The sequence below is a fragment of the Phyllosticta citriasiana genome, assembly GCF_038021145.1.
Source record: "Phyllosticta citriasiana strain CBS 120426 chromosome Unknown IWZ02scaffold_8, whole genome shotgun sequence".
Lineage (NCBI taxonomy): Eukaryota > Fungi > Ascomycota > Dothideomycetes > Botryosphaeriales > Phyllostictaceae > Phyllosticta > Phyllosticta citriasiana.
The window spans coordinates 374,666-398,035 of NW_027117285.1; the positions used below are offsets into that span (position 1 = coordinate 374,666).

Genomic DNA, 23,370 nt, shown 5'->3' on the forward strand with positions numbered 1-23,370 from the left:
TTATGGGAGAGAGCACTACTCCGAGAAGTTTGCTCATCTCAATGGCATCTTGACGTCCTCAACTCCTCGCTTGATTACCTCCCCGAGTGACCACCTTGGCGGGTTCGCCGGTGGCATCTTGCCCGTTCTTTCCATCTCCTGTCTAATTTGATACTCTTCTTCGTTGATCATGCCGTCAGGCATAGGAGCAGCACCGCCCGCGATGCCGCTGGAAAACTTGAGCTGGAGAATGTCGCCCACCTGGTCACAAGCCGCGAGCATGCGGTCCAGGTCGTCTTTGTTGTGCGCGGCAGAGACACAGAAGCGAGCTCGAGACGAGACGAGCGGAGTGGCGGGATAGCCAACGACGACAACAGAAATCTTTCGCTTCAGCATCTCGTGCGAGAAGGCAGGCATTTTTGCAGGATTGTAGAGCATGACTGGGACGATGGGCGAGTCGTCGTGACCGTAAACAATGAATCCGAGGCGCTTAAGACCGAGGCGAAGGTACCGGGAGTTGAACGCGAGTCTTTGCAAGCGTTCTTCGCCCTGGCCAGGCATGAGCTCGCCATTCATAAGCTTCAAAGCGCTTTGAATCTGAATGATGACCGGTGGCGAAGGCGCTTCTCCGTAGACGTTGCAAGCGTTTGAAACACGCAGCTTGTCTATGATGTGCTTCTCTGCCGCAATGTAGCCACCGTTGGCGCCAAATGACTTGGTCAGGGTCCCCATAAGAACGTCGACTTCGGCAGGATCAACCCCAAAATAATCGCAGACTCCGCGGCCATTGGGACCCAGCGCACCGATCGAGTGAGCTTCGTCGACAAAGAGGTGGAACTTGTATTTTCTCTTGAGTTGAATCATCGACGGCAAATTGCAAATGGTGCCTTCCATGGAGTACAGGCCCTCGACGGCAACGAGAATCTTCTTCCAGGGGCGGTGTGTCCGGGGCTGTCCGTTGGAAATGGCGTCCCTCAAGACGCGCTCGAGATCCTTCATGTTGTTGTGCTTGAACATCACAATCATGGCTCCGGACAGTCTAGAACCAAACCGGATTGAGGAGTGGTTCAGTTCATCAGAGATAAGCAGACACCCCTTGCCAACCAGCGCCGGAAAAGTAGTAGCGTTTGTCACGAAGCCCATGGAAAACACCATGGCCGAGGGCTTGCCCACAAACTTGGCAATCTGGTCCTCGACCTCGACGTGCAGGTTGTTGGTACCGACGTCGGCGCGCGGGCTGCACAGACTCACGCCGTACCTCTTGATGCCCTCCTCCACAGCGTCGGCGCACGGGCCCTCCGACTGGGCAAAGCCAAGGTAGTTGTATGAGCTCAGATTCAGGGTCTCGGTTGTCGTGCCAGTCAGCTTGAAGGTGTTGTTGTAGTCGTCCGATGTGCGATCGAGCAGATTAATGTAGCGTCCCGGAACGCCGGTGATTGGTCTAGCAAAGCAATCATTGATGCGCATCTTTAGACGCCTGACGTAGAAGTTGTCGAAATCGCTGTTCAAGGGCGCATATCCATCTTGAGCTCGCAAATGCTTGTAGTTGTCTTGCTTGAATCTCTTTCCGAAGAAATCACGAACGTGGCCGAAAATGATCAGGATCAGGTAGCTAATGTACGTCGTGAGGAGAAAGTAATACGGCGGCTCGTCTTCTATCGGGTCGGGGAAATGGTCCTCGAGAAACTTGCTCGAGTACAAATGGTCCTTGGAGGCGAGAGGCGCAAACTCGGCGTGTTGCTTGGCAATGCGGCGCGCCTCCTCTGGCGAAGGCGGCTGGAACAAGGTTGTTGTCATGGGCACAGTGGTGGTTGTTGTTGTTGTCGTCGTCGTCGTTGTTGTGGCCGGATCTTCCATCTTGGTGCCGTCGTGCTTTTCGCCGGTCGCCGTGGACAGGCAAATGGTCGGTAGCGACAGAGTCGAGGAATTGATGTGCTGAGGCGAAGGAGACTTGAGGATTGCCTGCTGCTGGGCTGCAAGCGCGGCCTGGAGCGCAGCAGCGTCGGGGCTCTTTGACTTTGGCGACGAGAAGAAGGCGCTAAATCTGTTGTTCTTGGAGACGGAGGAGCGGCGGGAGGCCTTCTCGTCGAGCGAGGAGATTGAGGAGTTGTTTGAAAAAAGGTTTATCGAGCGGGTAGGCATTGCAAAAGATGATACCAGGGGCCAGAGGGACGGAGAGCGGATGGAAGCTCCGGATGCTGGCTCTTGGGGTCGAGGATGCAGAGGGGGCCGGCCGAGATAATCAAGGCGCGTGAAATTTGCAGCAGTGGCGCCTATTCCCCTGACGACTGTGTAATCAATGTCAGTAACACGGTGACGCAGGGCTGAGTTGTGGGCGAGGGAAAAGGTCGTGATGAGCTCTGCGCGGCGGGGAGACTGGCGGAGGTGTATTTGTGCCGGATGCGCCGGAGGCAAGAGCGGAATGCACGGGGGGGGGGGGGGGGGGGGGGAAGTAAGGAAGGAGATACCTTTTTCCCCAGACTCAGCGACGGTGAAGTCAGGTCGTGATCAGCCCTTGAGAGGAAAAAGGAAAGCCACGTTGAGGGTGGTACGGAGCTGGGGGCAGAGGCGGCAAATGTGGCGTGGTGCGGTGCCTGCGTTCCCTGGGTCTGGGGGTGCGTGTGTCGGGACGAGAGATGGATGGTGCAGTGCAGGTACACGGCCAAGGGCAAGGGCAAGCCGAACGAAGGCCGGACGCACACCGATTAGGTACAGTACATGTACCTGTTCAGAGCGAGGAACGAAAATAAAAGAAAATAAAAGATGTCGACGAGATGCAGCGCGGAGCAGAGAAAGAAACGACTGCCCGGGGATGACGGGCGCAATGGATGGAAATTGCACGTCTGGGCCGGGCGGGCGTCCGGGTGGTATGTGATAAGCCCGCTCTTCCCAGGCCATCGCATCGCATCGCATCGCATCGCGTCGCATCCATCGCAGGCCATCGGCCGGGCTGTCAGGGGCACACCGCCTCAGGGTTCTTAGCTCTGTTCCCGTCGGCTCGCGACAATGGACGGAACGACCTCAATCCAAGGCATCCCCGCTCGCCGCTGCGTCATGCCATCATATCCACGACACCACACAAATCAACATCTTACCGCCTGACTTTGCCATTGCCCATCAACGCAATTCACACGCCTCACCGCTGCCCTTCCGCCGTCTGCCGCGGGGGCCCCTCTTTTTTTTTCTGCTGCTCCATCGAGGCCACCATTCGACCTGCCTGTTCAGGAAATCGACGACATGGCAACCAAAACCCTCGCCGCCTGGGCCATCAACCTTGACTTTGACACTCTGCCCGCCTCCGTAGTCGAAGCCGCCGTGCGCTCTTTTCACAACTGGGCCGGCTGCGCTGTAGGCGGCAGCCCTCACTCAGCAACCACCATTGCACGCAAGACCTTGGCCACCTTTGCCGGATCTCCAACGTCGTCGATGCTTGGCTCGCCAGACAAGACGGATGCGCAAACGGCCGCTCTCATCAATGGCATCAGCAGCCACGTCTACAACTATGACGATACACACTTGGCAACTATCATCCATCCGGCCGGCCCAGTAGCTTCGGCCCTGCTTGCCGCCGCGCAAATGCAAAATGTTGGTCCCGTCAGCGGCAAGGACTTCATTGTAGCTTTGGTCGCTGGCATCGAAGCTGCCTGCAAAGTCGGCCTGGCAGTCTATCCCGACCACTACGACGTGGGCTGGCACATCACGGGCACAGCAGGGTCGATAGGTGCGGCCGTGGCCGTGGCCAAACTCCTCAAACTCGACGTGCAGCCTATGCAGTGGGCGATTGGCATTGCTTCAACCCAGGTCACAGGTCTGCGGGAGCAGTTTGGCAGCATGACCAAGTCGTTCCATCCGGGACGCGCCGCGCAAAACGGGCTGCTGGCCGCCATGCTCGCCAGCAACGGCTACGACAGCTCCCTCGCGTCGCTCGAGGCCAAGCGCGGATGGGCCAGTGTCGTGGGCGCCTCACACAAGCTCGAAACGGTGCTCCAGCGGCTGGGTCACACGTGGGAGACTGAACAAAACACGTTCAAGCCGTTTCCTTGCGGTACATCCAACACCGTCTTTTCATCCCTTGGCGGAGAGAAAAAGCAAAAAATGAGGAAGAAGAGTCGAGAAATATAGTCCCCGAACACGCTGATGAAATCCCACAGGCATCGTAATCCATCCCGCCATCGACGGCGCCATTCAAATCCACAAGGAAACGAGCAACCAAGACCTCGACGCCGCACGCATCGAAAGCGTCCAACTTACCGTGCACCCGCTAGTTCTCGAGCTGACGGGCAAACGCAACCCGCGGACGGGCCTAGAAGCCAAATTCAGCGTCCATCACGGCGCCGCCGTAGGCCTGCTTTTCGGCCGCGCCGGGCTGGCACAGTTTACCGATGAAGTAACTGCTCACCCGACGGTCATGCACCTGCGCGACAAGGTCGACGCGACTCCCGACGCGTCTCTGCGCTCCGACGAGGCGCGTGTGCGCGTTGATTTCGGCAGTGGCGCCGTCAGCGAAAAGCATGTGCGCCCCGCCGTGGGCAGCCTCGGAGTGCCCATGACTAACGAGCAGCTCGAGGCCAAGTTTGTCGAGCAGTGTACGCCTGTCTTGGGAGACGAGGGCGCGAGGAACGCTTCACGTGTCTGTTGGGGCTTGAAAGACGCACAAGATATGGGTGTGATTGCTGAAGCCTTGCACTGAGAGACGTACACGGCGTGCGAAGCGCGTTGCGTGTGGTTTTCGTGATTTCGCGTGTCCTTTGTCCCTGCGTCCTCTTCCCGTCAGTCAAAGCGGTTGCGTGCGTAAGTGCAGTCAGCTCAGGTCAGAAATGGTTCACTTTAGAGTTTTGTCGACGCTCACTCCGAGCCGCTCCCGTCTGACTGTAGGTAGTTTTGCATCGTGGTGGTGCGCCGCTGCATGATCCTGCCGCTACTGCAGGAACTGCAATACTCTCAAAGCTCGTGGCTGCCCCCGCAGAAAAAAAGTCTCCGACGGGCTTTTGGCCATTGATTGAAGAGAGGCTCGCCCCGCATTATGTTGACCCTTGGGTTTGTGCTGATTCTCCATCACAGACGGCGATCAGATTGACTGTCATGAGATGAGAAAATGGGGACAGGACAGCTTTGAAGTCTAAGCAGAGAAAGTATCAGGCGTATGGCTGTGACCGCGTGGCCGCTGAATCCGTCCATGCTTCATGAGTCTTTTGCTCGCGCACAGTCGATCAGCCTGGGTACTCGGGCCCGCTCTTGGGAGGAGAAAGATGCATCGAGAGACAGAAAGTGATATGGGCCACCGCCTGCCGGATCGATGTGGCATGAATTTGTCTGTTTGATCTCTCATGAAGCTCACAGCGAGATTAGAGGCCGCATTTGCGAAACAGCAGATGGCCCAATGAGCATGGAGATTGCCCACGCATGTTCTCGGTATCGAGTCTGCAGCTGTCTTGGTGGCCTGCCTACTAGCATGGGCTCAATCACTCGGAGACGCTTTGATGTTCTGCGCATTGGCATCATTGCGGATGTGTTCAGTGCAAGGAAATTACAAGGCCTGAAATTTGGACGGAGGGTCGACGGAGCTGTTGCTGAAGCTGATGCGGCCATCAGGTATCGAAAAGTAGCGGGAGATGATGTGCCTCGGGTGCGAGGTGCTTGAGTCGGCCAGTCTGTGACTTGTGTCGTGGAATTATTTGCCCTCTTCAGCGTCTAAGGGTCTGGAATACACAAAATTCGTGGCATACAAAGAATGGTAGAGCTTTCGCGACTTGGCACCAAAGTCCTCTTTAGCATCCTGGACTAGGGAAACTTGAATGGTCCTTGCCAGTCGTCTGTTGAACCGTAAGAAAGCTCCTTGTTTGCTGTAGTGTGGACTGTGATTTTTGAAACGAAAGATTGGACTGCAGCTAGATTACCCATGCTAATTTCAAAGTCTTTTTTGATGCTCCTCTTCTGAGACTCCAGTGATGAATCAATGTTGAAGCCGACATCACAGAGAAGAAATCATGTACCAGTAGACATCCGAGTGATGTAAGGCAGGGCTCAGAGTTTCTGCAGTGAATTCGTGGGCTTCAATAGGTGACTTCGAAACAATAGATGCGAGCATGGGCAATTGTCAGAGATTTGGAACACTGAAATCGCCTGCAGAAATAAAAGGCAAGTAGAATGCAGGTAAAAGAAGTCCAGGTGTGTGGCGTTCGGGTGGTCATGATCGCTGGCACCTGGCTGCCACTGCCACGCCGGAGCGGAGGAAAGTTGTCCCGATCATGCTCGCGTCGCCCCACGAAACTTGGATTTTGCATCGCGGCCAGAATCGATATTGACGACGCCGACGACAACCTCCCTCACCACCCAACGACACCAACCCCCCCAGTCGACAAGATGGTTGCCGCCAAGAAGCACGTTCCGATCGTCAAGAAGCGTACGTTGATGCCATTTCCCACGGTTTCGCGCCCTGCCCTGCGAATTCTACGAGCCCTGCACGATGCCTTGGACAAACCAAAACTGCGAACCCTCAATACACCCTTGGAAGCCGTCGGACAAGCGTTAGAATCAAAACCCGGGAATTTTATCTGAACACTGGACTTTTCGCGTGGTTTTGGGGCGACATTTGCCTATGACGAGCGTCTACGGTCTCTCATGATCACTTGCGCCCAGGTGTCTTTTCCAGCGATTGTCCACGGCTCCTGTTCAGTCATTATATCCATGTACCCCGTAACAGATCGCATCTGAAGTTCCTGGCACGGGAGGACATGTTTTTCCACATCTGCTTCTCAACTTCTAGTTCAAACCTTCGGACTACGTCCACAATCAACCCATTACTAACACATCTTTCCAACAGGCACTGCGCGCTTCAACAGGCACCAGAGCGACCGTTTCCGCTGCGTTGACCCCTCGTGGCGCAAGCCCAAGGGTATCGACAATGCCATGCGCCGTCGCTTCAGCGGCCAGGCCGTCATGCCCAAGGTACGGAAACCTCGACGACGCACGAGCCCGGACCCGAAAACGAACAAGAAGATCAATGAAAGAACGGAAATCAGAAACAGAGACTGACAAGTCTGCAATAGATTGGTTACGGCTCCAACAAGAAGACCCGCCACATGATCCCCTCCGGCCACAGGGTCTTCCTCGTCCACAACGTTGGTGACGTCGACATTCTGCTCATGCACCACCGCACCTACGCCGCCGAGTATGTCTAGGTGTTAGATGAAGGGTTGCGCAGAAATTGGTTGCTAACTCGGCAACAGGATCGCCCACGCCGTTTCTGCTCGCAAGCGCGTCGAGATCGTCCAGAGGGCCAAGCAGCTCGGTGTTAAGGTCACGAACGCCAAGGCCAAGATCACGACTCAGTCGTAATGGGGTTTCTTTTCAGCGGGGCGCGGATATGAGGTCTAGGTGTCTTTGCTCGGATTGAGGCACAAGCAGAGCAGTGTGTACGCACACCACATGACGAAAAAAGCTTCATTTCAAATGGCTGGCCAGGCGTATCGGGAACAGTGCTGTAGCTCCAATGCCGTACATCGGTTGCAGTCGAAATATCAACAATAGAGATTGCGGCATGGACCAAGGCTACGATTGGACCGGAACAGCAAACGTGACTGGGGCTCGAGGTACGGCAGAAGGCAATCGGGATGTGTACGCTCAGATCTGCAATGGAGTCGTTCAGGCTATGCCATGATCATGTTGATATGCCGTGAGAATTGACGTGTCGCATGGGGAGGGAGACTGAGATGATTGTATGTAGAGAAGGGCGCATGAAGCAGCGCCATGTGACGGGCCAGCAGCTTACCGTAAAGCATGCGGTTAGCCCGCTTAGCACAGCCTCTGGTCTCCTTTCGGACGGACCTCTAGCCAAGAAACAACCCGCTCCCGCCGCCTCAACACCCGCCCGGCGTTGCGGACATTGACACTCCCGCGACTGTGGGTGGTCCCATCCAAGGGCTCAGCATGCCTGCACCCGTGGCGCACCATTGCCTTCGTCGAGCCCACGGTGTGCCCGGAACCTCGTCGATTGGGCTCTGGACGGCCATGCCATGCGGGTCAACATGTTGGGGGACAGATCGCTCGCACACCAGGGCAGGCGGCAAAACGGACGTTGCAAAAACCCCCCTGCACGCTCCGGCGGGAGTGTGATTTAGCTGGGAGTTCTGACCGCTACATACTCTGAGCTGACGTCTGTTAAGGTAATCAAGGCAAGCCAGAAAGAGCGCACCCCCTGCCCTGGCAGAGTGCGCTCAGCAACCGCACTTGGCCGAGATTTAAACAGACAGGCTGGTCCTTTCCCGTCCTCAAAAGCTTGCAAACAAAACGGCGCGGCACCCACGCCTCTGCTCCGCCCACCCACTGAACTTTTTTCTCGTGATCGATCTTCCCAGCTCACATATATTTACTACGCCCGCTTCAGCTCCCCAGTTGTCCCGTCCCTTCGAAATTAATCCAGCAAGCCCAAAGCCACGCTCCCTTGGCGCTGCTCCGTCCTCACGCGCGCTACCCTGCGCACAACCCACGTCAAACAAAACATATCCCCGGCGATCGTCTACCCTCGCACCTCTCTCATGGCGCCGAATCTTTTCGTTGCAACGCAGACGCTCTTCACGCCACGCAGATGGTTTAGCCGCCGAAGACCAGAAAGATCAATTCGGGAATCAGAATACTGGACCTCGCCTGTCCCCGGAACTTACGAACACATTCCCGGTCGAGGGTGGTACCTCGTACGACCCGACGAACCAGACGGCTCGCGTGGCACACGTCTCGAAAAACCACGTCCGGTCAAATATTCGCGCGTGCTCCGCCGTTACCTTTTCGAATCCGAGTATGAACGCCGCAAACTACCAGGAGAAATCAAGGACAAGAATGGCAAATTGCGGGAAGTGGGCTTTTTCCAGCTGGACGACGGCGTGGGCTGGGTGAATTGCTGGAACCACCATGGCGAATTCATGCCCGGTCCTTACGAGCGGTGGTGCATCGACGAGCGCACCGAGAGATTCAGACCCATGCTCAAGGGCGACGATCCAGCATGGCGCAGCCGGCGCAGCACCAAGGACGGCCACGTGGAGAAGCACCTGCTCCTGCAAAAGCAGCAACAGCAAGCGCGGCGCAAGTCATCGCACGAAAGCTACGGCTCGGCAGACAGCGCCGCCAGCTCCAGCAACTCCGAAGACAAGTCGCGCATCTTCGCGTCGCCCCTCGACGGCCTCTCGCGGCCCGCCAGCACCCTCGACATGGTCATGTCTCCCATGACCTCGCGGCCCCCTAGCTCGAGTCGCCGCGATGTTGCCCGTTCAGAAGGCGCCACGCGCGCCAACAGCCGCGCTCCCAGCATTTCCAACGGCGCCTGCACGTCGTGCGGAGCTCGGAAAGATTCACAGCAGGATGCCATTTCTGGTGGAGGTGGAGGACCAGCGGCAGCAGTACCAGCAGCATCATCGGCACCAGCTGGAGGAGGCAACGGTTCCGGAAACGCGTCGACTCCGACCAACGACGGCGGCGGCGGCAATCAGCGGGGCCTCGCTGCGGCTGTGACCAAGCGCTTGGAAGAAGACAAGAGCCAAGAACAGCCCGCCAACTAAACGAAAAGCTTGGTGTGGCTGGGCTTTTTCAACGACGCGCGTGGCTGTGCCCCACCCATTTCCTATCTTCTCCTTGCTTGCTTGCTTGTTGGACAGGATCCCCGCAATCGTCGTCGTTGCTCCTATTACCATTACTGCATTTTGATCACCATGGGCGCTCAGCAGGACTTGAGAAAGAGGAGGGTTTGATCGGTTCACGCATCACGAGACTATGTACGACGTTGGTTGGCGGTTGGATCGGAGGGACATTGGTCGATCGGTCGGTTCGGTCTTGGTTGGGGGTGCTGGTGCTGGTCTGGTCCGGTCTGGTTCGGCCGTCTGGTAGTTTTGCTTTTGCTTTGATTCGGGATTCTTGCTTTTGCGGTGGTGTCAATTTTCTCTCGGGGCGGTCAATCTTCACTTTGTTTTTCGCTTTTCGCTTTTCCTTCGTTTTGCAGCGTTTCGGGAAATTTGCTCGGTGTACCGGCACAGGTGTTGATGCACACAGAATGGGCATGGAGGTTTGCTTTTGTTTTCCTCCACGCGAGAAAAATTTGTACGACAACGTGGGTGGATTGGTTGGCTGTCTGTCTGTCTATCGTTCTGTTTATCTGCCCGGTTCTCTGTCTATCTACCTTCCTTTCAAATCTGTCAAAAACCATCGTCTGTAATTCGTTTCTCTGTACCATACATAGATCATCCCAACACTTTTCTTTCGCGGCTTCTCAATGTCCGTTCCCCCCCGCACTCTCTATCCCTCACGTGTACCTCACTCTCCCTCCAAGCACTGCTTACTTACGAACTCACGAACTCACGAACTCTCCATAATCATTTTCGCAGGAACAGAGACAGGGACGAGCACATGATGTATAACTCGTGGCAGCCAGCCAGCAACCTGAGTCATTCGACTGCGGCTTTTCAAGGTCACAGCCCTGTCGCCGAGCCTAAATGACCTCACCACACCCGCCGGAGGGGCTGCCAGCATTGGCGCCAATGCCTCCTAAAGCTTATTTGCACTTCCGGTGATTCCCTGTCTGCTTGCTTGCCAACTGAACTGTCTGCCCACAACTGCCGGCCGCAGGCGGACGGGCGGGCGGACGGCGTGCATTGGTGCCTTGCCTGGGCTTGCGCAGCCTCGCTCGATTGCTCGCTCGCTTTGTATCGTGGCCCTGCCTGCCTGTCTGTCGGTCTGCCTGAGTTTTGATCGCGATGACACTTGGGTTTTTCGGCCCCCCCCTGCTCTACACGCTCAACACCCCATCCCAAACAAAACAAAACAAAACAGACCAAAAAAAAGCCAAACACACGCAAACGAAAAAATGTCGGATAAGCTGCTGCGTCTCTGAAACAGCATCCCGCACAACCCAAACTCGCCGACAACAACCGCCGCAAATCAATGAACAAAATTCCCGCGGCCCCGCGTGTTCTTACTGGTTGGATGCAGGGCTGCAGGGCATGTAGGGCAGACGGGTTGGCAGGCAAGCTCAGCCTCTTCTCGCACATGCCCGCGCCGCTGTTGCTGCCTCCGCCGTTGCGATCAGTGAGGGCACCTTCAAACGGCGCGTGCGACAAGGCGCTGGAGAGGACCGACGCCACCACCGGTCCGTCCATCCGCCCATTTGCTCGCTGAGATCTGCGGGATTAATGCTATGCCGAGCCTTACGGCTATTGCTTGCAGTTGAGGCGGGTAAGAGAGTTGGGTCCTTGAATGCAATTAATATATGCAGGGCAAAGGATGTGTGTATGGAAAGGGGTGTTGTAGGTAGGGAAAGCGCGTGTTTCCGCGGGTGGGGGAGGGGAAAGCGGTGCCTGCCGTCCGTGATTGGGCCTGGGCTGGGCGGTCTGTCGGTTTGGCGTTGCGGTTTCGGATGCTGTAGGCCTGGAATGTGGACAGGGCGCGAGGAGATGTAGGGCTAGACTGCCAGACAGACGGGAGTTTTGGTTTGGATGGTTGTTTTGTTTCGCCTCGAAAGCTGTGGCTGTGCTGTACTGTGCCAGATGCCAATGTTACGTGGGTGAGGCGGAGAGGAAGTTGGGCTTGGCGCGTGTTGGCGATGGTGGACGGATGACGGTTTATGGAGCTCGGCGCGAATTGACGAGGCGGGCTGGTGAGCAGGAAACCGGAAGCAGACCGCGTGTGTAGCTCGACCTGATCCAAGGCAGATGCTCACGGCGATTTCATCAGGTCGTTCACAGCCTTCGCGGCGAAGCGCTTGCGCTGCTCTTCCGGCATGCCGGCTGCCGTGTCTAGCCGCGAGCCGGAGCATGGTCAGTTCCGTGAAGTCATCTTGGGGACAGGAGGAGACGATGATCGAGGAGAAACAGGGAGAGAAGAGAATGAAGACTTACCTTTGATCGCCTTCAATTTGCTCATCATGCGCTCCAACTCCTCCACCTGCGCCGCCTGGTCCGCATCGTCGTCTTCGTCGTCTCCAGCATCATCTGCACCGCCGCCAATCGCCGCCTTCATGCCCGCAAGCTCGAAGCCCATCTCCGCCTCCTCCTCCGCCGCAAAGCTCGTGTGCCAGTCGCCCTCGTCATCGCCATCCTCGCCATCCTCGTCGCCCAACCCCAAGCCCAACCCCGCGCCGACGTCATCGCCGTCCCAGTCGTTCGCCTCCAGCGCCTCCCGCACTCTTTCCATTCCGACCTTCTCCCCAAACACGTTGCGCGTGCCCGGTCGATCTTGGGTTCCGACATCAACAAATTCGAATCCCTCCGCCGAGCACCATTCCTCCCACTCGTCGGCCTCGCCCACGCGCCCCGTCTCCCCTCGACCTAGTCGCACCGCCAGACTGACCCCATCCCACATGCCCAGCCCGTCTTGTCCGTCGACTGCTTCGCGAATCGCTCGCATAGTGTCGCGTACTGTTTGCATGTCGTCTTGCGTCAAAGGCGCGCGGAACACGTAGATCCAGGCGCCGAGTGCTGATAAGACTTCGCCGGCGGCCGGGGAGAGGTAGTCGGTGCGCCAGTCGGGCAAAGAGCTAATTTCGTCGATCCATATGGGGACCGTGGCTTTGTAGTATGACGTGGAGATGGAGAGGGCGTGCGAGAGGCCGGCGACGGATGAGTCGCTGTGGGCGGCGGGCGGTGTTGTTCCGGTAAGATCTGGAGGGATTTTTTAGCTTATCAGTCGAAATGTGAACCATCGTAGGTAGCAAGTGCTGGCTGCGCAAGAGCGCGGCGATGTTGTAATGACAGTCCGAGGCACTGTACCTTTGAGGAAAGAGAGTACGTCTGAATCGGGCGCGCTGACACACATGATGCGCCGCGGGTTAGATATCTGCATTGCTGGTGGTTTGCTTTGCATTGTGCCTTGTTGGATCGTGAAAGGTGACGGTGGTTGTGGAGACGGAGACAAGCAACGGAGACAAGCCGTCTCCTGGTGTCGTATCTTCCGCCGCTTGGCAGCGGAGCGGAACGGCGAGAGGTTCATAGGGCTGACACGTGATCCGACAGCCGCAAAGTAGATATCCACTTTGGCTTTCTCAATTGATCTGTTCCAACCTCATCAAGACATGTTCGTACCCTTCAGCCCATTTCGCATCTCCAAATACTTTTCTTGCCTTGTCGTCCCAGGCCCGTACGGCTCCTATCCGCCGCGGCCATCTCATTCCCACTCTAAGTGCTTGCTTTCGGATGCTGCATCGAATCCCTGATATGATTCCTGAATTGACTTTTGATCCCCGGTATCTTTGCTGTCTCATGTCGCTCTCTCGTCTCTTAACGGGGACCCCTCGCACCACGAGCCCTGTTGACTGTTGCCCTACCACGTGCCAAACCAACACCACGGCCGCGGGTGCCTCTTGATCGGAACATGGGAGCGTTTCTGCAATCAGTTCAGCCATTTTTCCCAACTTGAATCATAGTCACAGTGTCATCGGCGCCGTACCTCAGCATATCGGGCACAATGAAGAAGCGGACGTGCGAGCCGCGAATGTAAACCTGGTCGAGATGGGAGACGCGGCCGTCGCGAGCGGTGACGGTGATATCCTTGAGCTGGACGTTCATGTTGTCCTCAGCTACAAGGAGCACATTAGCAATGGTCGTCCGGTAACAGCGTTGGACAGGGCGGAGAGCAGGCGCACCTTCGAGCAGCTTGCCACGGTAAACCTGACCAGAAGTGATTTCGAGCGTGACAACGTGGCCCTATCCACACAGCATGGCATCGTCAGCTAGGCGGTTCCTTGAGCAGCGACTGTGAGCGCGCATACGAGAGAAAGGGCAGACAGAGCAGACGCGGGAGTTTTCGTACCATGGCCTCGTTGAGGAGCTTGATTGGGATGCCGATTGTGCTGGTCATCTTGTAGATGCGCTGTCGATCGGTGGGATTGGGAAGGAAGGATGTTCAGGCTCGACCGGCGCGGTCAACAAGGTCGAGGTGGAGTGTTGTCGCGTCGGCGAGCGTATTGGACTTGAGCGGACGTCAACTTCGTGCGCGGCGACCAGCAACCAAGCTCCGCCGCGCTAGCGTCGATCATGTCTTCTGGGCGGCACCACCGCGTCCCTTCACGTCACTTCCGCCGGCCAACACAACTCACCTCGCCCAAATGAGGGAATTCAATCTCTCCGGGACCTGGAATGTTCTCAGGCTGTTGAGAGACCCGGCGCTCTGTTTGCCGCATTACACATGCGCGACCTTTAACAATATACCCATTCCGCTATCCAAGGCCTTTCCAGGCCAAAACGGAGAAAAAGATGCTGACATCAGAGCCGTGATTCTTGACAAGGACAATTGCTTTGCGACTCCACACACAAATCACGTCTATCCCAAATACAAAGTACAAGCTTTCCATGCTGTCTCTCATTCTCTCTTCTTATTTTTTGGTCCACCAACTTTCTTCCAGTCTACTCAGTCAACAATATTGCACTTTCCTATCCATTGTCTAATCCTCTCCACTACACCCAGGAACACTTCGCCGCCCTGCGCGCTGCCTACCCGGGCTCCAAACTCCTCATTGTCTCCAACACAGCCGGCACGCGCAGCTTTGACGCCGACGGCTCGCACGCCGCGCAGCTCGAGCGCGACACGGGCGTCCAAGTCCTCGTGCACAACACCAAGGTACGCATCCCAAATTTGAAAAGAAGGTCAAAGAAGATGAGACTGATCGTAACAGAAACCCGGCTGCGCGCCCGAAGTCCTATCCCGCCTACTCTCAACGCCCGACTCGGGCGTTACGGCGCCGTCACAGGTTGCCGTCGTCGGCGATAGGCTGTTCACGGACGTCATGACGGCGAATCTGATGGGTGCGCGGGCTGTCTGGATACGTGATGGTGTCATCGGGAGGGAGCGCGCTTCGATGGTATGTATTTCTCGATCTTCACTTCTTGACTTTTTTGTAGGAGGTTGTGAAGGAGGGGAAAATGTTTACTGACGAGTACGCTGGTGATGTAGTTTGCGAGGATTGAGCAGCGTTTGGCGGATTTCTTGGTGCGTAGGGGATGGCGGGCGCCGAACCCGGTGAAGGAAGTGAGGAAGTAGTAAAGTCGGGCGTGGGCGAGCTCGGATGGCAAGAAGTTGGCGTGGACTTGAAGGAGATCAGAGCTCATTTCGTTACGCCGGGCTCGCGAAGAGAGCGTCAATTGTCAGTGTGCATTCAAAGATTAGGATGGTGGTTGTGCTAATATTCTATCGAGCAAAAGTGTTCTAAAAGAGGGGGGGGGGGGGGGGGGGGGGGGGAAGGAAAAGACGCCTCCATGCCATACATTATACCAAATTCATCCAATCGCCAAGAATGCGTCCTTCCGTGTCTATTACTACTCCTCTTCAATTCTCCACACCCTTCCCCAAGACTCTTTTCCCTACTTCCACGACGATGCCTCGCCCTTCCTCATCCCGCTCCTCTGCAAACATGGACTCCTTGCCAACCACGGTCCCACTCGCATCCATGGCGCGGCACAAATCCAGCAATTCGCCCTCGACAGGCGCGCAGTACACTAACAGTCCCAGCGCTGTAACCATGCCTAAAACAGCCTCCTTGCTGGCTTCCTCCGCAGCAATCGCCTCGAGCAGTGCGGCAACAATCTCCGTCTGGTCAGACTCAGGTAGGGCATCGGCGCTCTCCGTATCGAGTCGCGAGCGGTGCACGGCGGAGGCAATGTTGAAGGCAAGACTGGCCGCCGCAATGCGGACGGATGTATTGGCGTCGTCGAGGAGTGACGAGGACAGGAGATGCGTCAGGAGGCTGGTGAAGGAGGCGTTGGACAAGAGGTGCGTGCGCGTCAGAGGCGTCGTGAAGAGGTTGCAGGCAAGCTGCAGCGTGACGAGGCGCAAATTGTAGGGGCATGACTTGAGGTCGTTGACGTGCGAGATGAGCTTTTTGAGCGTCTCTGCGTTGGTCTCCTCGGCAAAGAATCCTGACACCCGGGGGTCGGTGAGCGCGATGCGGAGGAGGTCGTAAGCTGCGAAGAGCGAGTCGGGTTGAATCTTCGCCACAGCCTCACGGAGGAAGGAGCAGAAATCGGGGAGTGCCGGTAGAGTTGCGTCTCGTGAGCCTGAGCTCTCTCGTGTTTTGATAAAGGCGGTAATCATGACGATGATGGGGTGTTTGCCGTGCTCGCCCATCTTGGGAACCAACTTCTCCAGAGGTGGGACTTTATCATAAATGACAGGCCGCATGCTGGATCCCAGAAGTTTTGGCAGGTCCAGTCTCGTGTGCGGATGGGCGATATTGGCTTGCTGTAGCAGTAGTCGCACGTTTCCTCGCAGTCGCGCTTCGTCAGCTCCAGACCATTGATCGTCCTTCATGCCCTTGAGGAAGGTGATGATGGTTGGTGTCAGACGAACGCTATATCTTGCATGAATGTCAGGGGCCTGAATTTTGTCGACACGAATGAAGATGCCCTTTGATCCTGCTTCTTCTGCCATTTCAGTAAAGGCGGGAGTAATCAACTTGCAAGGCCCACACGTGGATGAAGTGAACAAAACGACTGCGCAGGAATCTTTGGCCTTTTTCAATAGCTTCTCAAACTCTTTGACAGAGGTTACATCGTGGATGCCAGTTCCGGTCGGCGCGCCGTTAGATGCCTTTTCTGCTGGAGCTTGAGACTGAGACTGGGGTCCGGGGATGTTCTGCTGCGGCACAGGTGCCTGAGTGACTGAACGCATGGCAGCATCGATTTGCGGTTTGAGCATCTGGCCGAATGGTGTTTGGAGGACTTGTTCTGGAAGAGAGCTGATTTTCTCTGGAATGCCTTTTCCAACGAGAAACATAGAGAAATCATTGGAACTAGGGAGTCAGTAACGTGTAGATTTGTTGAAAAAAATAAAAAAAATAAAACATTGCAAACGGAGCAGAGTTTAGTAAAGACTTACAAGTTGTTGCAGTTATGAGCAAAGAGGTCGTAAGTCTCGGGAGTGTATATTTTCTTCAATGATTCCAGATATTCCAAGATGTCGCCCATCTCAAGCTGAGTCTTGCCCAGCGGGATAATCTCTTCTGGAGCACCATGGTGGGTTGTTCCAGGGTAGCAAGTTTGGACTCCTACAAAGGCTTAGCACATATCCAGTTGAACACGGCGGAGCACTTTACCTGCGCCGTAAAAGTACTCGATGCCGCCGAAGACGATGGAGGTGTGATAGACGGCTTCGATGTGGATCCCGAGAAACTGGCGCGAAAGCTGCACATCATGGTCAGCGTAGTCCGCAAGGGGCACAGCGGGCAGCGTACTTGTCGTGCGAGACCCTACAGCGCGTGTTAGTGTTCGGGTCGTGAAAGTTTGAGTAGTCTGTCTGTTTACCTTGGAGAGGTCGTAGACGTAGAGTTCAACATCCATGATTCAAAGCGAGCAACGAAGAACGACAACGCGTCGCGGCGCTCAGCGAGTTATCACCTATGGTTGGCATGGATCCATGACGTCGAGAAGGTTCCACTTGTTTTGCGACCGTCTGACCAGATCTGGACCTTCTTGGGGCTCTGCGGGTAGGAAGGCTCCGCCCTGGTTGCTCCCCTGGCCCTGGGCCTAAACAATCAGAGTTTAAGGGGGGAGGGACATCGACGCTGAACAATTACATCTGCAAGGCACGGGGAGAAGACCTTGACTTCACTCGACCCCACGACTCGAGCTGTCTGTCGCCGCCATTACGATCGCTCGACCGCTGCATAGCGCGCCACCAACCGGTCCGGGCAGCAACACCACATGTCCAGTGGCGTCGACGTCCAACGGCGTCAGAACAACTTTTGGTCCTACTTCTCCTTCTCCAACAACGGTCCTCGCCGTCGCACCTCGCTCTCCTTGCCTCTCAAGACCAACAGCACCTTCGACCCCTTTGAAAAGGCCGACCGCCACTCTGTCCGCCCCTCGGCTTCGCCTTCCAACGCCTCGTCCTTAATGAACGACTTCAAGCCTGGCGCCGGCAGTACGATGAACCAGGGACAGCGCACCCGCTACCTCAAGGCGGGCGGCATCATTGCCTTTGTCCTCATCGTCTTCTTCTTCCTCTCTCCCTCCCAGCAACCCACCGCTGGTGCGTACCTGTCCTCAAAGTCTTGGCCGCTGGAGGCCTTCTTTTGAACCCCCCCCCCCCCCCAAGCTAATTGATGTGCAGGCCAGGGCAAATTTCCCGGAGGCGACGTAGCATCAGATCCTTCCGTCGCGACCACACAATGCACGCGTTCATACTCGGCCGACAAACCTCTGATTCAGTATGCTCTCATGATTGATGCGGGCAGCACCGGTTCCCGCATCCACGTCTACCGCTTCAACAATTGCGGCCCCACGCCCGAATTGGAGGATGAAATATTTGAACAGACGGCCAAGAAGCCTGGTGGTTCTGGGCTGAGTTCTTACAAGAGCGACGCTGAGGGTGCAGCTAAGAGCTTGGATCCGCTTATGGAGGTTGCGGTTAAGAACGTCCCGGAGAAGCTTCACGGCTGCACTCCCGTTGCCGTCAAGGCGACGGCTGGTCTTCGCAAGCTGGGCCCCGAGATGAGCGACAAGATTCTTGCCGCCGTGCGCGAACGCCTCGAGACACAGTATCCCTTCCCGGTCTTGGCTGCTGACAAGGGTGGCGTCGAGGTCATGGACGGCACCGACGAGGGTGTTTACGCCTGGATCACGACCAACTACCTCCTGGGCAAGATTGGAGGCCCCGATAAGACCCCAACCGCCGCAGTGTTTGACCTCGGTGGCGGCTCTACCCAAATCGTCTTCGAGCCTACCTTCAAGGAGGCAAAGGACGGCGGCATGCCCGAGAAGCTGGCCGACGGAGACCACAAGTACGAGCTTAGCTTCGGCGGACGTGACTTTACCCTCTATCAGCACTCCTATCTGGGTTATGGTCTGATGGCAGCGCGCGAAAACTTGCACAAGCTTGTTTTTGACGGCGCCTATGCCGAGCACAAGAAGGCTTACCCAGACTCGACCTCTACCGCTTGGTTGAAGAAGCCCATCACCAACCCTTGCTTGATCCCTGGCATGTCCCGCGAAGTCGAGATTCAACTTGGCGAGTCGCACCCCCTTAGCCCTTCTGTCACTGTCAACATGACTGGCCCGGCCGACGGTTCTCCAGCCCAATGCCGTGCGCTCGCCGAGGAGACGCTCAAAAAGGACGAGACTTGCAAGCTGGCACCATGCGCTTTCAACGGAGTCCACCAGCCCAGCCTCGAGAAGACGTTTGCGCGTGAAGACGCATACCTGTTTTCCTACTTTTACGACCGCACAAAGCCCCTGGGCATGCCGACTAGCTTTACGATTGGCGAACTCAAAGACCTGACGGCACGCGTGTGCAACGGCCCGGACGCGTGGGATGTTTTCATGGGCGTCGAGGGCGCAATGGAGGAGCTTAACGACCGCGCTGAGACGTGCTTGGACTTGAGCTTCATGCTCGCGTTGCTGCACACGGGTTACGAGATGCCAATTGACCGCGAAGTCAAGATTGCCAAGAAGATTCGCAACCGCGAGCTGGGATGGTGTTTGGGAGCCAGGTAAGCATTGAATCACGTTCTTCTCGTCATATCTGTTACTGACTGTATTCGTCTAGTCTTCCCCTTCTGAGCAAGGACTCGGGCTGGCAATGCAAGATCAAGGAGGTCACGAAATAAAGAAAAGACGCCCTGCTGAACGAAAGACGACCAAATTTTCTCTTCGCTTCTTCATCCTTTTCCCTTTTCAATGTAAGAATTTTATAGACTAGGTCGGGTTTGGCGGCGGCGGGGTGGCATATGGCGCAAAAAGAGGACGGATCTTTTTTGTTGGCCACATTTGTGCAAGTTGAATTCAAGGCATCAGCATTTACACCACCATTAACCTTCACCAACCGCGTCGCCGTCTCTGTCTCGTCTTACGGTTTCGCGAGTAAACTCGAAGAGCAAGTCGGTCGGCGTGCCAGCTTGACCGCGACCCAAGACTCCGCTGGTTTTCGCCGCTACAGCAGTATTCCTACCACCTTGACGACGGACGGCGTCCCAGCCTGAACCACGCACCTGTCTTTTCGGGTAGCAAGCGCTCTTTCGCAAACTCCTCTTGTCCTTCACCCTTTTCGCTACCTGTATCGTCCCGTATTGTCTCTGTTTGGTATCGAGTGCGCCATCTCTAAATCCTCCACCATATTTCATCTCATCTCGTCATCTACTTCCTCCTCGCTTCGTGTCCGACCGTCGTCCTGTCCTGCTGTCCTCTTTTGCTACCTACCATCCGATGCATGTCTGGCTGGCTGGTTGGTTGGTCTTCACACATTCGAACTCTGATTGCTTCAACTTCCTATTGCCGCCGTAAACGCTGGATGCGGCTGGCAGCAGAGTTTTGGTGTGACGTGGTGCCGTCCGTGCTGTGGTGCCTATCTGCATTCCCATGCTTGATCGCATAGGTATGTATGCAAAGTGGTGGAATTTGCCGTCCTTGCTAGAAAGCGGAAAGATGACTAGTAAGTAGACTGGTGTAGGCACGAAAACGAGGCAATGGATGGATGACGGGCTTCCCGACCTCTGACTTGGATTCATGAAAGTGGGTAAGGTGCCGCCGAAACAACCTAAGCCCGCTTCGTCTCGCCCTGACGTCAGTCAGACCCGGGCTGCGCGTATGAGGTACCGTAACTGTGTGAGGTGTAGGTAGGTGGTGGGTAGATGGTCATGTGTCACATAACCGCTTGCTCCCGGTCCCTCTCTCGTAACAGTCTGTTCGATAACTTGGTGCAGTCCGCAATTTATCTCATCTATAGTCCTACCTACCTATGTACAGCTCCTTTTCTCGCTGCCGTAAAGTAAAGTGAGGCAAGACAAGGTAGGTAGGAGAGCCCCGATGCTGAATAGCCCAAGTTGGATAAAGAGAAAAGCGTGCCGTGGGCGGAGGGAGGGTAAGGCAATTAGACAGAGGCGGGGGTGCGTGCGGATGTTTGAGAGGCAAAGGGCGAATAAATGAATGGTTGAGTAAGGAGTTGGTGCTACAGCTTGCTCGCTCGCTCGGGAATTCATGACCACACACCCTTTAGTGGGTTGCTCGATTTGAAGATGGATGTGTCTGTCTGTGAGATACGTCTTGTGTGTGTGGGACAAATTTGAAATCATGTATGCCACACCAAATTATTCTGCCTTCACCGAGCTAGAGCGAGATGTCCATGTGGACAATAGTAGTCATGCGGTGAAGCAGTCATTAGAGCCTTTTAGCTTTCTCTTGCCCTTTCATTCTCTTATTTCGATGTAGAGATTTGTGTCATTGTGATGAGTAGTAGGTGACTGGAGGTAGTGAGTCTATGTGGGTTTGGTGAGTGGAAAGGGAGTAGGTAGCAGTAGCTTTTCGGAGGCGCCGTTCTCCTTCTTTTTCCTTCTTCTTCTTCTTCTTCCTTCCTAGATACCTACATTGCCGTGCGTACTTGAAGGGTCTCGCTCCCTGCCTCTGTCTGCCTGCCTGCCTGCTTGTCTGCGTCTTGTCTTCATCCTATAATACAGCAACGCCACGCAGACAACCAGACAGACAGACAGATGGCAGACCATGCCTCAATCCTCCGACTTCGTAGGTAGTCTACCAAACCCGTCGTCTACCGCCGCCCCAACTTCCACCGCGCAATCCGCTCCTGAATCTCGCCCCACTCGAGATTCTTCCTGCCCTGGGGCTCCTCGCCATCCAGCAAACCCTCCTGCAACACGACGGTCGGCGCGCCGCTGCCAGCTCCGGGATTCCTGACGGCGCCGCCAAAGACGAGCTTGGCGACGCGACGAATCTCGTTCACGTCGACGGCGTCGATGCGCTCGCACATTTCGCGCGCGCCCACCTTGCGCCCATGAACCTGGACCTGGCGGCCCAGGTCCTCGAGCTCGACCATGCGGCTCTCGAGGTTCATGAGTAGCGAGCTCTTGAGCTGGTTCTTTGCCCGCTTGACCTCGTTGTTCTTGACGGCCGCGTAGCCCGTCGACGCCGATAGCGTTGCCAGCTCGCGGCACATCACGTCAAGCATGTTGGTCGCGAAGCGCGGGTCGCATGCTGCGCTAATGCCAAATAGCCCGCTGTCGCTGTAGGCGTGGTTGAAGGCTACGCACGACTCGACCCAGCCGTATTGGTTGAGCACGTTGGTGTAGAGTCGGCTGTACATTCCTTTGCCTGGTCCGCCGGCGGAGAAGGAGCCCCCGCCGCCGAGCAGCGTTTGAAGTGTTGCAAGCGCGTAGACGTCCGGCGATGAGATTCCGGGCGTCTCGAAGGCGATGTTGATGTGCGTGAGGCGGGGGAGAGCCGGGTTCGGCGGCGGTGCGAGGAGAGGGAGTGAGACGAAGCCGCCGGTATAGTGCGCGGGACGAGTGAGGTCGGAGGGTGTGGGCAGGGAAATATTGTTGGGAGAGGTTGCGGGAGAGGAACGCGCCGACGCGGCCGTGGTGAGGTTCTTGAGAAAGGGAATCTTATTGAGGAGCTTGGAGGGTTCTTGTGGCGCGCTGTACGAGGCATTCGAGGAAGGGGTGTCGGCCTTCGCTGCGGCATCAGGGTTCATCATTGCCTCTGAGCCGGTCTGTGAGAGTATGGGTTCGCCCTTCATGTCACCAAAGTACTGCTCGGTGAGCTTGACGGCCTCTTCGTGGTTGACTCCGGCATAGGCCACGACCATCCTCTCTGGCCGGTAGAATGCCTTCCTATACGCTTGCACCGTCGTGCCGTCGATATCCCCCAAACGGTCCTGCGGGCACAAGAGCGGGTTTCCCAGCGTGTTGTCCTTGTACGCGGCCATGTGTACTAGCTCCGGCAGAATGAGGTCCGGCTTGCTCCAAATCTCGCTAATCTCGTATGCCGCCGTCTCCAGCTGCTGTTCCACCTCCTCGTCGGTGATGAGGGGGTCGCGAATCGTGTCTGCAAAGAGGCTCACGCAGTCCTCGACTCTGCTGTTGAACGTGGCCGACTGGTACATCAATGACTCTCTGCTCGACGCGCAGGATATATTTCCTCCCAGCGACTCGAGCGTCTCTATCATCTGGTCTGAGGACCGCTTCTTGGTCGACTTGAACGCCAGCCGATCAATTATGTGGGACACGCCGCGCAGTTCGGGAGTCTCGTAGCGCGAACCAGCGTCGACGTAGACGCCAATGCCGGAAAAGTGGCCGGGGAGCGCTTCGGTGGCGACGCGGATGCCATTAGGGAGGGTAGTGATTTGGTCCAACTCAGCAGGGTCCTGCAGGCGCGTCAACAAGGTGCTTGTGGAATCACTCATGGCGAGCTCAAGACTCACCTTCTCTTCGGCCTTGACCGAGGCGAAGCGCTGGGCTGCGCATGTTTTTGAGACTGCCCGTGGGGTCGCGAGTCTTGTAAGTGCCCGCGATTGGAGTCTTGACGGGGCTGAGCGGAGCATGGTAGATTCTCTGGTGGATTGTGGTGCGAAGGTTGGCCGTGGAGCTGCATGGCGATTTCTCGACGCTTGGTCCCGTCCGGATGACGTTATGTA

At 56.3% G+C, this 23,370-nt stretch overlaps 12 protein-coding genes across 12 annotated transcripts; 6 read left to right on the forward strand and 6 right to left on the reverse strand.

The window, feature by feature from the left end:
- Positions 1-33: 33 nt before the first annotated feature.
- IWZ02DRAFT_470125 (serine palmitoyltransferase-like protein 2) lies at positions 34-2,121 on the reverse strand (the record flags this gene model as incomplete). Its single annotated transcript, XM_066768774.1, has 1 exon — positions 34-2,121. The coding sequence occupies one exon, from the start codon at positions 2,119-2,121 to the stop codon at positions 34-36; it is 2,088 nt and encodes a 695-aa protein (XP_066621581.1).
- Positions 2,122-3,062: 941 nt separating this feature from the next.
- IWZ02DRAFT_290852 (2-methylcitrate dehydratase) lies at positions 3,063-5,016 on the forward strand. The gene is made up of 3 exons (XM_066763786.1): positions 3,063-4,024; positions 4,131-4,770; positions 4,859-5,016. Exons 1-2 carry the CDS (start codon positions 3,217-3,219, stop codon positions 4,667-4,669), a joined length of 1,347 nt encoding a protein of 448 aa, XP_066621582.1. The 5' UTR covers positions 3,063-3,216; the 3' UTR covers positions 4,670-4,770; positions 4,859-5,016.
- A 1,256-nt stretch (positions 5,017-6,272) lies between these two features.
- On the forward strand, positions 6,273-7,802 carry IWZ02DRAFT_453963 (60S ribosomal protein eL32). Its single transcript, XM_066767689.1, has 4 exons — positions 6,273-6,382; positions 6,803-6,927; positions 7,029-7,150; positions 7,209-7,802. The coding sequence occupies exons 1-4, from the start codon at positions 6,343-6,345 to the stop codon at positions 7,315-7,317; spliced, it is 396 nt and encodes a 131-aa protein (XP_066621583.1). The 5' UTR covers positions 6,273-6,342; the 3' UTR covers positions 7,318-7,802.
- Positions 7,803-8,516: 714 nt separating this feature from the next.
- IWZ02DRAFT_360612 (uncharacterized protein) lies at positions 8,517-8,999 on the forward strand (the record flags this gene model as incomplete). The annotated part of the gene is made up of 1 exon (XM_066764330.1): positions 8,517-8,999. A coding segment is annotated over one exon (483 nt), but the record flags the coding sequence as incomplete, so codon positions are not given.
- An 842-nt stretch (positions 9,000-9,841) lies between these two features.
- On the forward strand, positions 9,842-10,400 carry IWZ02DRAFT_290986 (uncharacterized protein). Its single transcript, XM_066763789.1, has one exon. The coding sequence runs from the start codon at positions 10,008-10,010 to the stop codon at positions 10,335-10,337; it is 330 nt and encodes a 109-aa protein (XP_066621585.1). The 5' UTR covers positions 9,842-10,007; the 3' UTR covers positions 10,338-10,400.
- On the reverse strand, positions 10,246-11,430 carry IWZ02DRAFT_290919 (uncharacterized protein). The gene has a single exon (XM_066763788.1). The coding sequence runs from the start codon at positions 11,118-11,120 to the stop codon at positions 10,464-10,466; it is 657 nt and encodes a 218-aa protein (XP_066621586.1). The 5' UTR covers positions 11,121-11,430; the 3' UTR covers positions 10,246-10,463.
- Positions 11,431-11,676: 246 nt separating this feature from the next.
- IWZ02DRAFT_470128 (uncharacterized protein) lies at positions 11,677-12,801 on the reverse strand (the record flags this gene model as incomplete). Its single annotated transcript, XM_066768775.1, has 3 exons — positions 11,677-11,756; positions 11,859-12,620; positions 12,729-12,801. 3 exons carry the CDS (start codon positions 12,799-12,801, stop codon positions 11,677-11,679), a joined length of 915 nt encoding a protein of 304 aa, XP_066621587.1.
- A 434-nt stretch (positions 12,802-13,235) lies between these two features.
- Positions 13,236-13,815, reverse strand: IWZ02DRAFT_470129 (LSM domain-containing protein; the record flags this gene model as incomplete). Its single annotated transcript, XM_066768776.1, has 4 exons — positions 13,236-13,341; positions 13,405-13,534; positions 13,601-13,661; positions 13,768-13,815. The coding sequence occupies 4 exons, from the start codon at positions 13,813-13,815 to the stop codon at positions 13,236-13,238; spliced, it is 345 nt and encodes a 114-aa protein (XP_066621588.1).
- IWZ02DRAFT_453972 (mitochondrial PGP phosphatase-domain-containing protein) lies at positions 13,514-14,906 on the forward strand. Its single transcript, XM_066767690.1, has 4 exons — positions 13,514-13,697; positions 13,767-14,293; positions 14,422-14,574; positions 14,630-14,906. Exons 2-4 carry the CDS (start codon positions 13,823-13,825, stop codon positions 14,885-14,887), a joined length of 882 nt encoding a protein of 293 aa, XP_066621589.1. The 5' UTR covers positions 13,514-13,697; positions 13,767-13,822; the 3' UTR covers positions 14,888-14,906.
- A 278-nt stretch (positions 14,907-15,184) lies between these two features.
- On the reverse strand, positions 15,185-17,727 carry IWZ02DRAFT_291038 (putative thioredoxin). Its single transcript, XM_066763790.1, has 5 exons — positions 17,253-17,727; positions 17,183-17,197; positions 17,045-17,132; positions 16,828-16,996; positions 15,185-16,741 (listed from the first exon to the last, which is right to left on the reverse strand). The coding sequence occupies exons 1-5, from the start codon at positions 17,286-17,288 to the stop codon at positions 15,280-15,282; spliced, it is 1,770 nt and encodes a 589-aa protein (XP_066621590.1). The 5' UTR covers positions 17,289-17,727; the 3' UTR covers positions 15,185-15,279.
- Positions 17,728-17,876: 149 nt separating this feature from the next.
- Positions 17,877-19,555, forward strand: IWZ02DRAFT_379639 (nucleoside phosphatase GDA1/CD39; the record flags this gene model as incomplete). Its single annotated transcript, XM_066765054.1, has 3 exons — positions 17,877-17,979; positions 18,061-19,438; positions 19,495-19,555. 3 exons carry the CDS (start codon positions 17,877-17,879, stop codon positions 19,553-19,555), a joined length of 1,542 nt encoding a protein of 513 aa, XP_066621591.1.
- Positions 19,556-21,486: 1,931 nt separating this feature from the next.
- On the reverse strand, positions 21,487-23,277 carry IWZ02DRAFT_491340 (Metalloenzyme, LuxS/M16 peptidase-like protein; the record flags this gene model as incomplete). Its single annotated transcript, XM_066769735.1, has 2 exons — positions 21,487-23,100; positions 23,158-23,277. 2 exons carry the CDS (start codon positions 23,275-23,277, stop codon positions 21,487-21,489), a joined length of 1,734 nt encoding a protein of 577 aa, XP_066621592.1.
- Between the last annotated feature and the right edge of the window lie 93 nt (positions 23,278-23,370).

Excerpts from the sequence above, each read along its gene's own strand:
- IWZ02DRAFT_290852 (XM_066763786.1), top strand. The coding sequence starts at position 3,217 with ATGGCAACCAAAACCCTCGCCGCCTGGGCCATCAACCTTGACTTTGAC. Across the intron at positions 4,025-4,130 it reads GTTCAAGCCGTTTCCTTGCG|GCATCGTAATCCATCCCGCC; the intron begins GTACATCCAACA and ends GAAATCCCACAG.
- IWZ02DRAFT_453963 (XM_066767689.1), top strand. The coding sequence starts at position 6,343 with ATGGTTGCCGCCAAGAAGCACGTTCCGATCGTCAAGAAGC. Across the intron at positions 6,383-6,802 it reads CGTTCCGATCGTCAAGAAGC|GCACTGCGCGCTTCAACAGG; the intron begins GTACGTTGATGC and ends TCTTTCCAACAG. Across the intron at positions 6,928-7,028 it reads GCCAGGCCGTCATGCCCAAG|ATTGGTTACGGCTCCAACAA; the intron begins GTACGGAAACCT and ends AGTCTGCAATAG.
- IWZ02DRAFT_290986 (XM_066763789.1), top strand. The coding sequence starts at position 10,008 with ATGCACACAGAATGGGCATGGAGGTTTGCTTTTGTTTTCCTCCACGCG.
- IWZ02DRAFT_290919 (XM_066763788.1), bottom strand. The coding sequence starts at position 11,120 with ATGGACGGACCGGTGGTGGCGTCGGTCCTCTCCAGCGCCTTGTCGCAC.
- IWZ02DRAFT_453972 (XM_066767690.1), top strand. The coding sequence starts at position 13,823 with ATGCGCTGTCGATCGGTGGGATTGGGAAGGAAGGATGTTCAGGCTCGA. Across the intron at positions 14,294-14,421 it reads ACGTCTATCCCAAATACAAA|GAACACTTCGCCGCCCTGCG; the intron begins GTACAAGCTTTC and ends CACTACACCCAG. Across the intron at positions 14,575-14,629 it reads TCCTCGTGCACAACACCAAG|AAACCCGGCTGCGCGCCCGA; the intron begins GTACGCATCCCA and ends TGATCGTAACAG.
- IWZ02DRAFT_291038 (XM_066763790.1), bottom strand. The coding sequence starts at position 17,288 with ATGGATGTTGAACTCTACGTCTACGACCTCTCCAAG. Across the intron at positions 16,997-17,044 it reads CGAGTACTTTTACGGCGCAG|GAGTCCAAACTTGCTACCCT; the intron begins GTAAAGTGCTCC and ends AAGCCTTTGTAG. Across the intron at positions 16,742-16,827 it reads GCTCATAACTGCAACAACTT|TTCCAATGATTTCTCTATGT; the intron begins GTAAGTCTTTAC and ends CTGACTCCCTAG.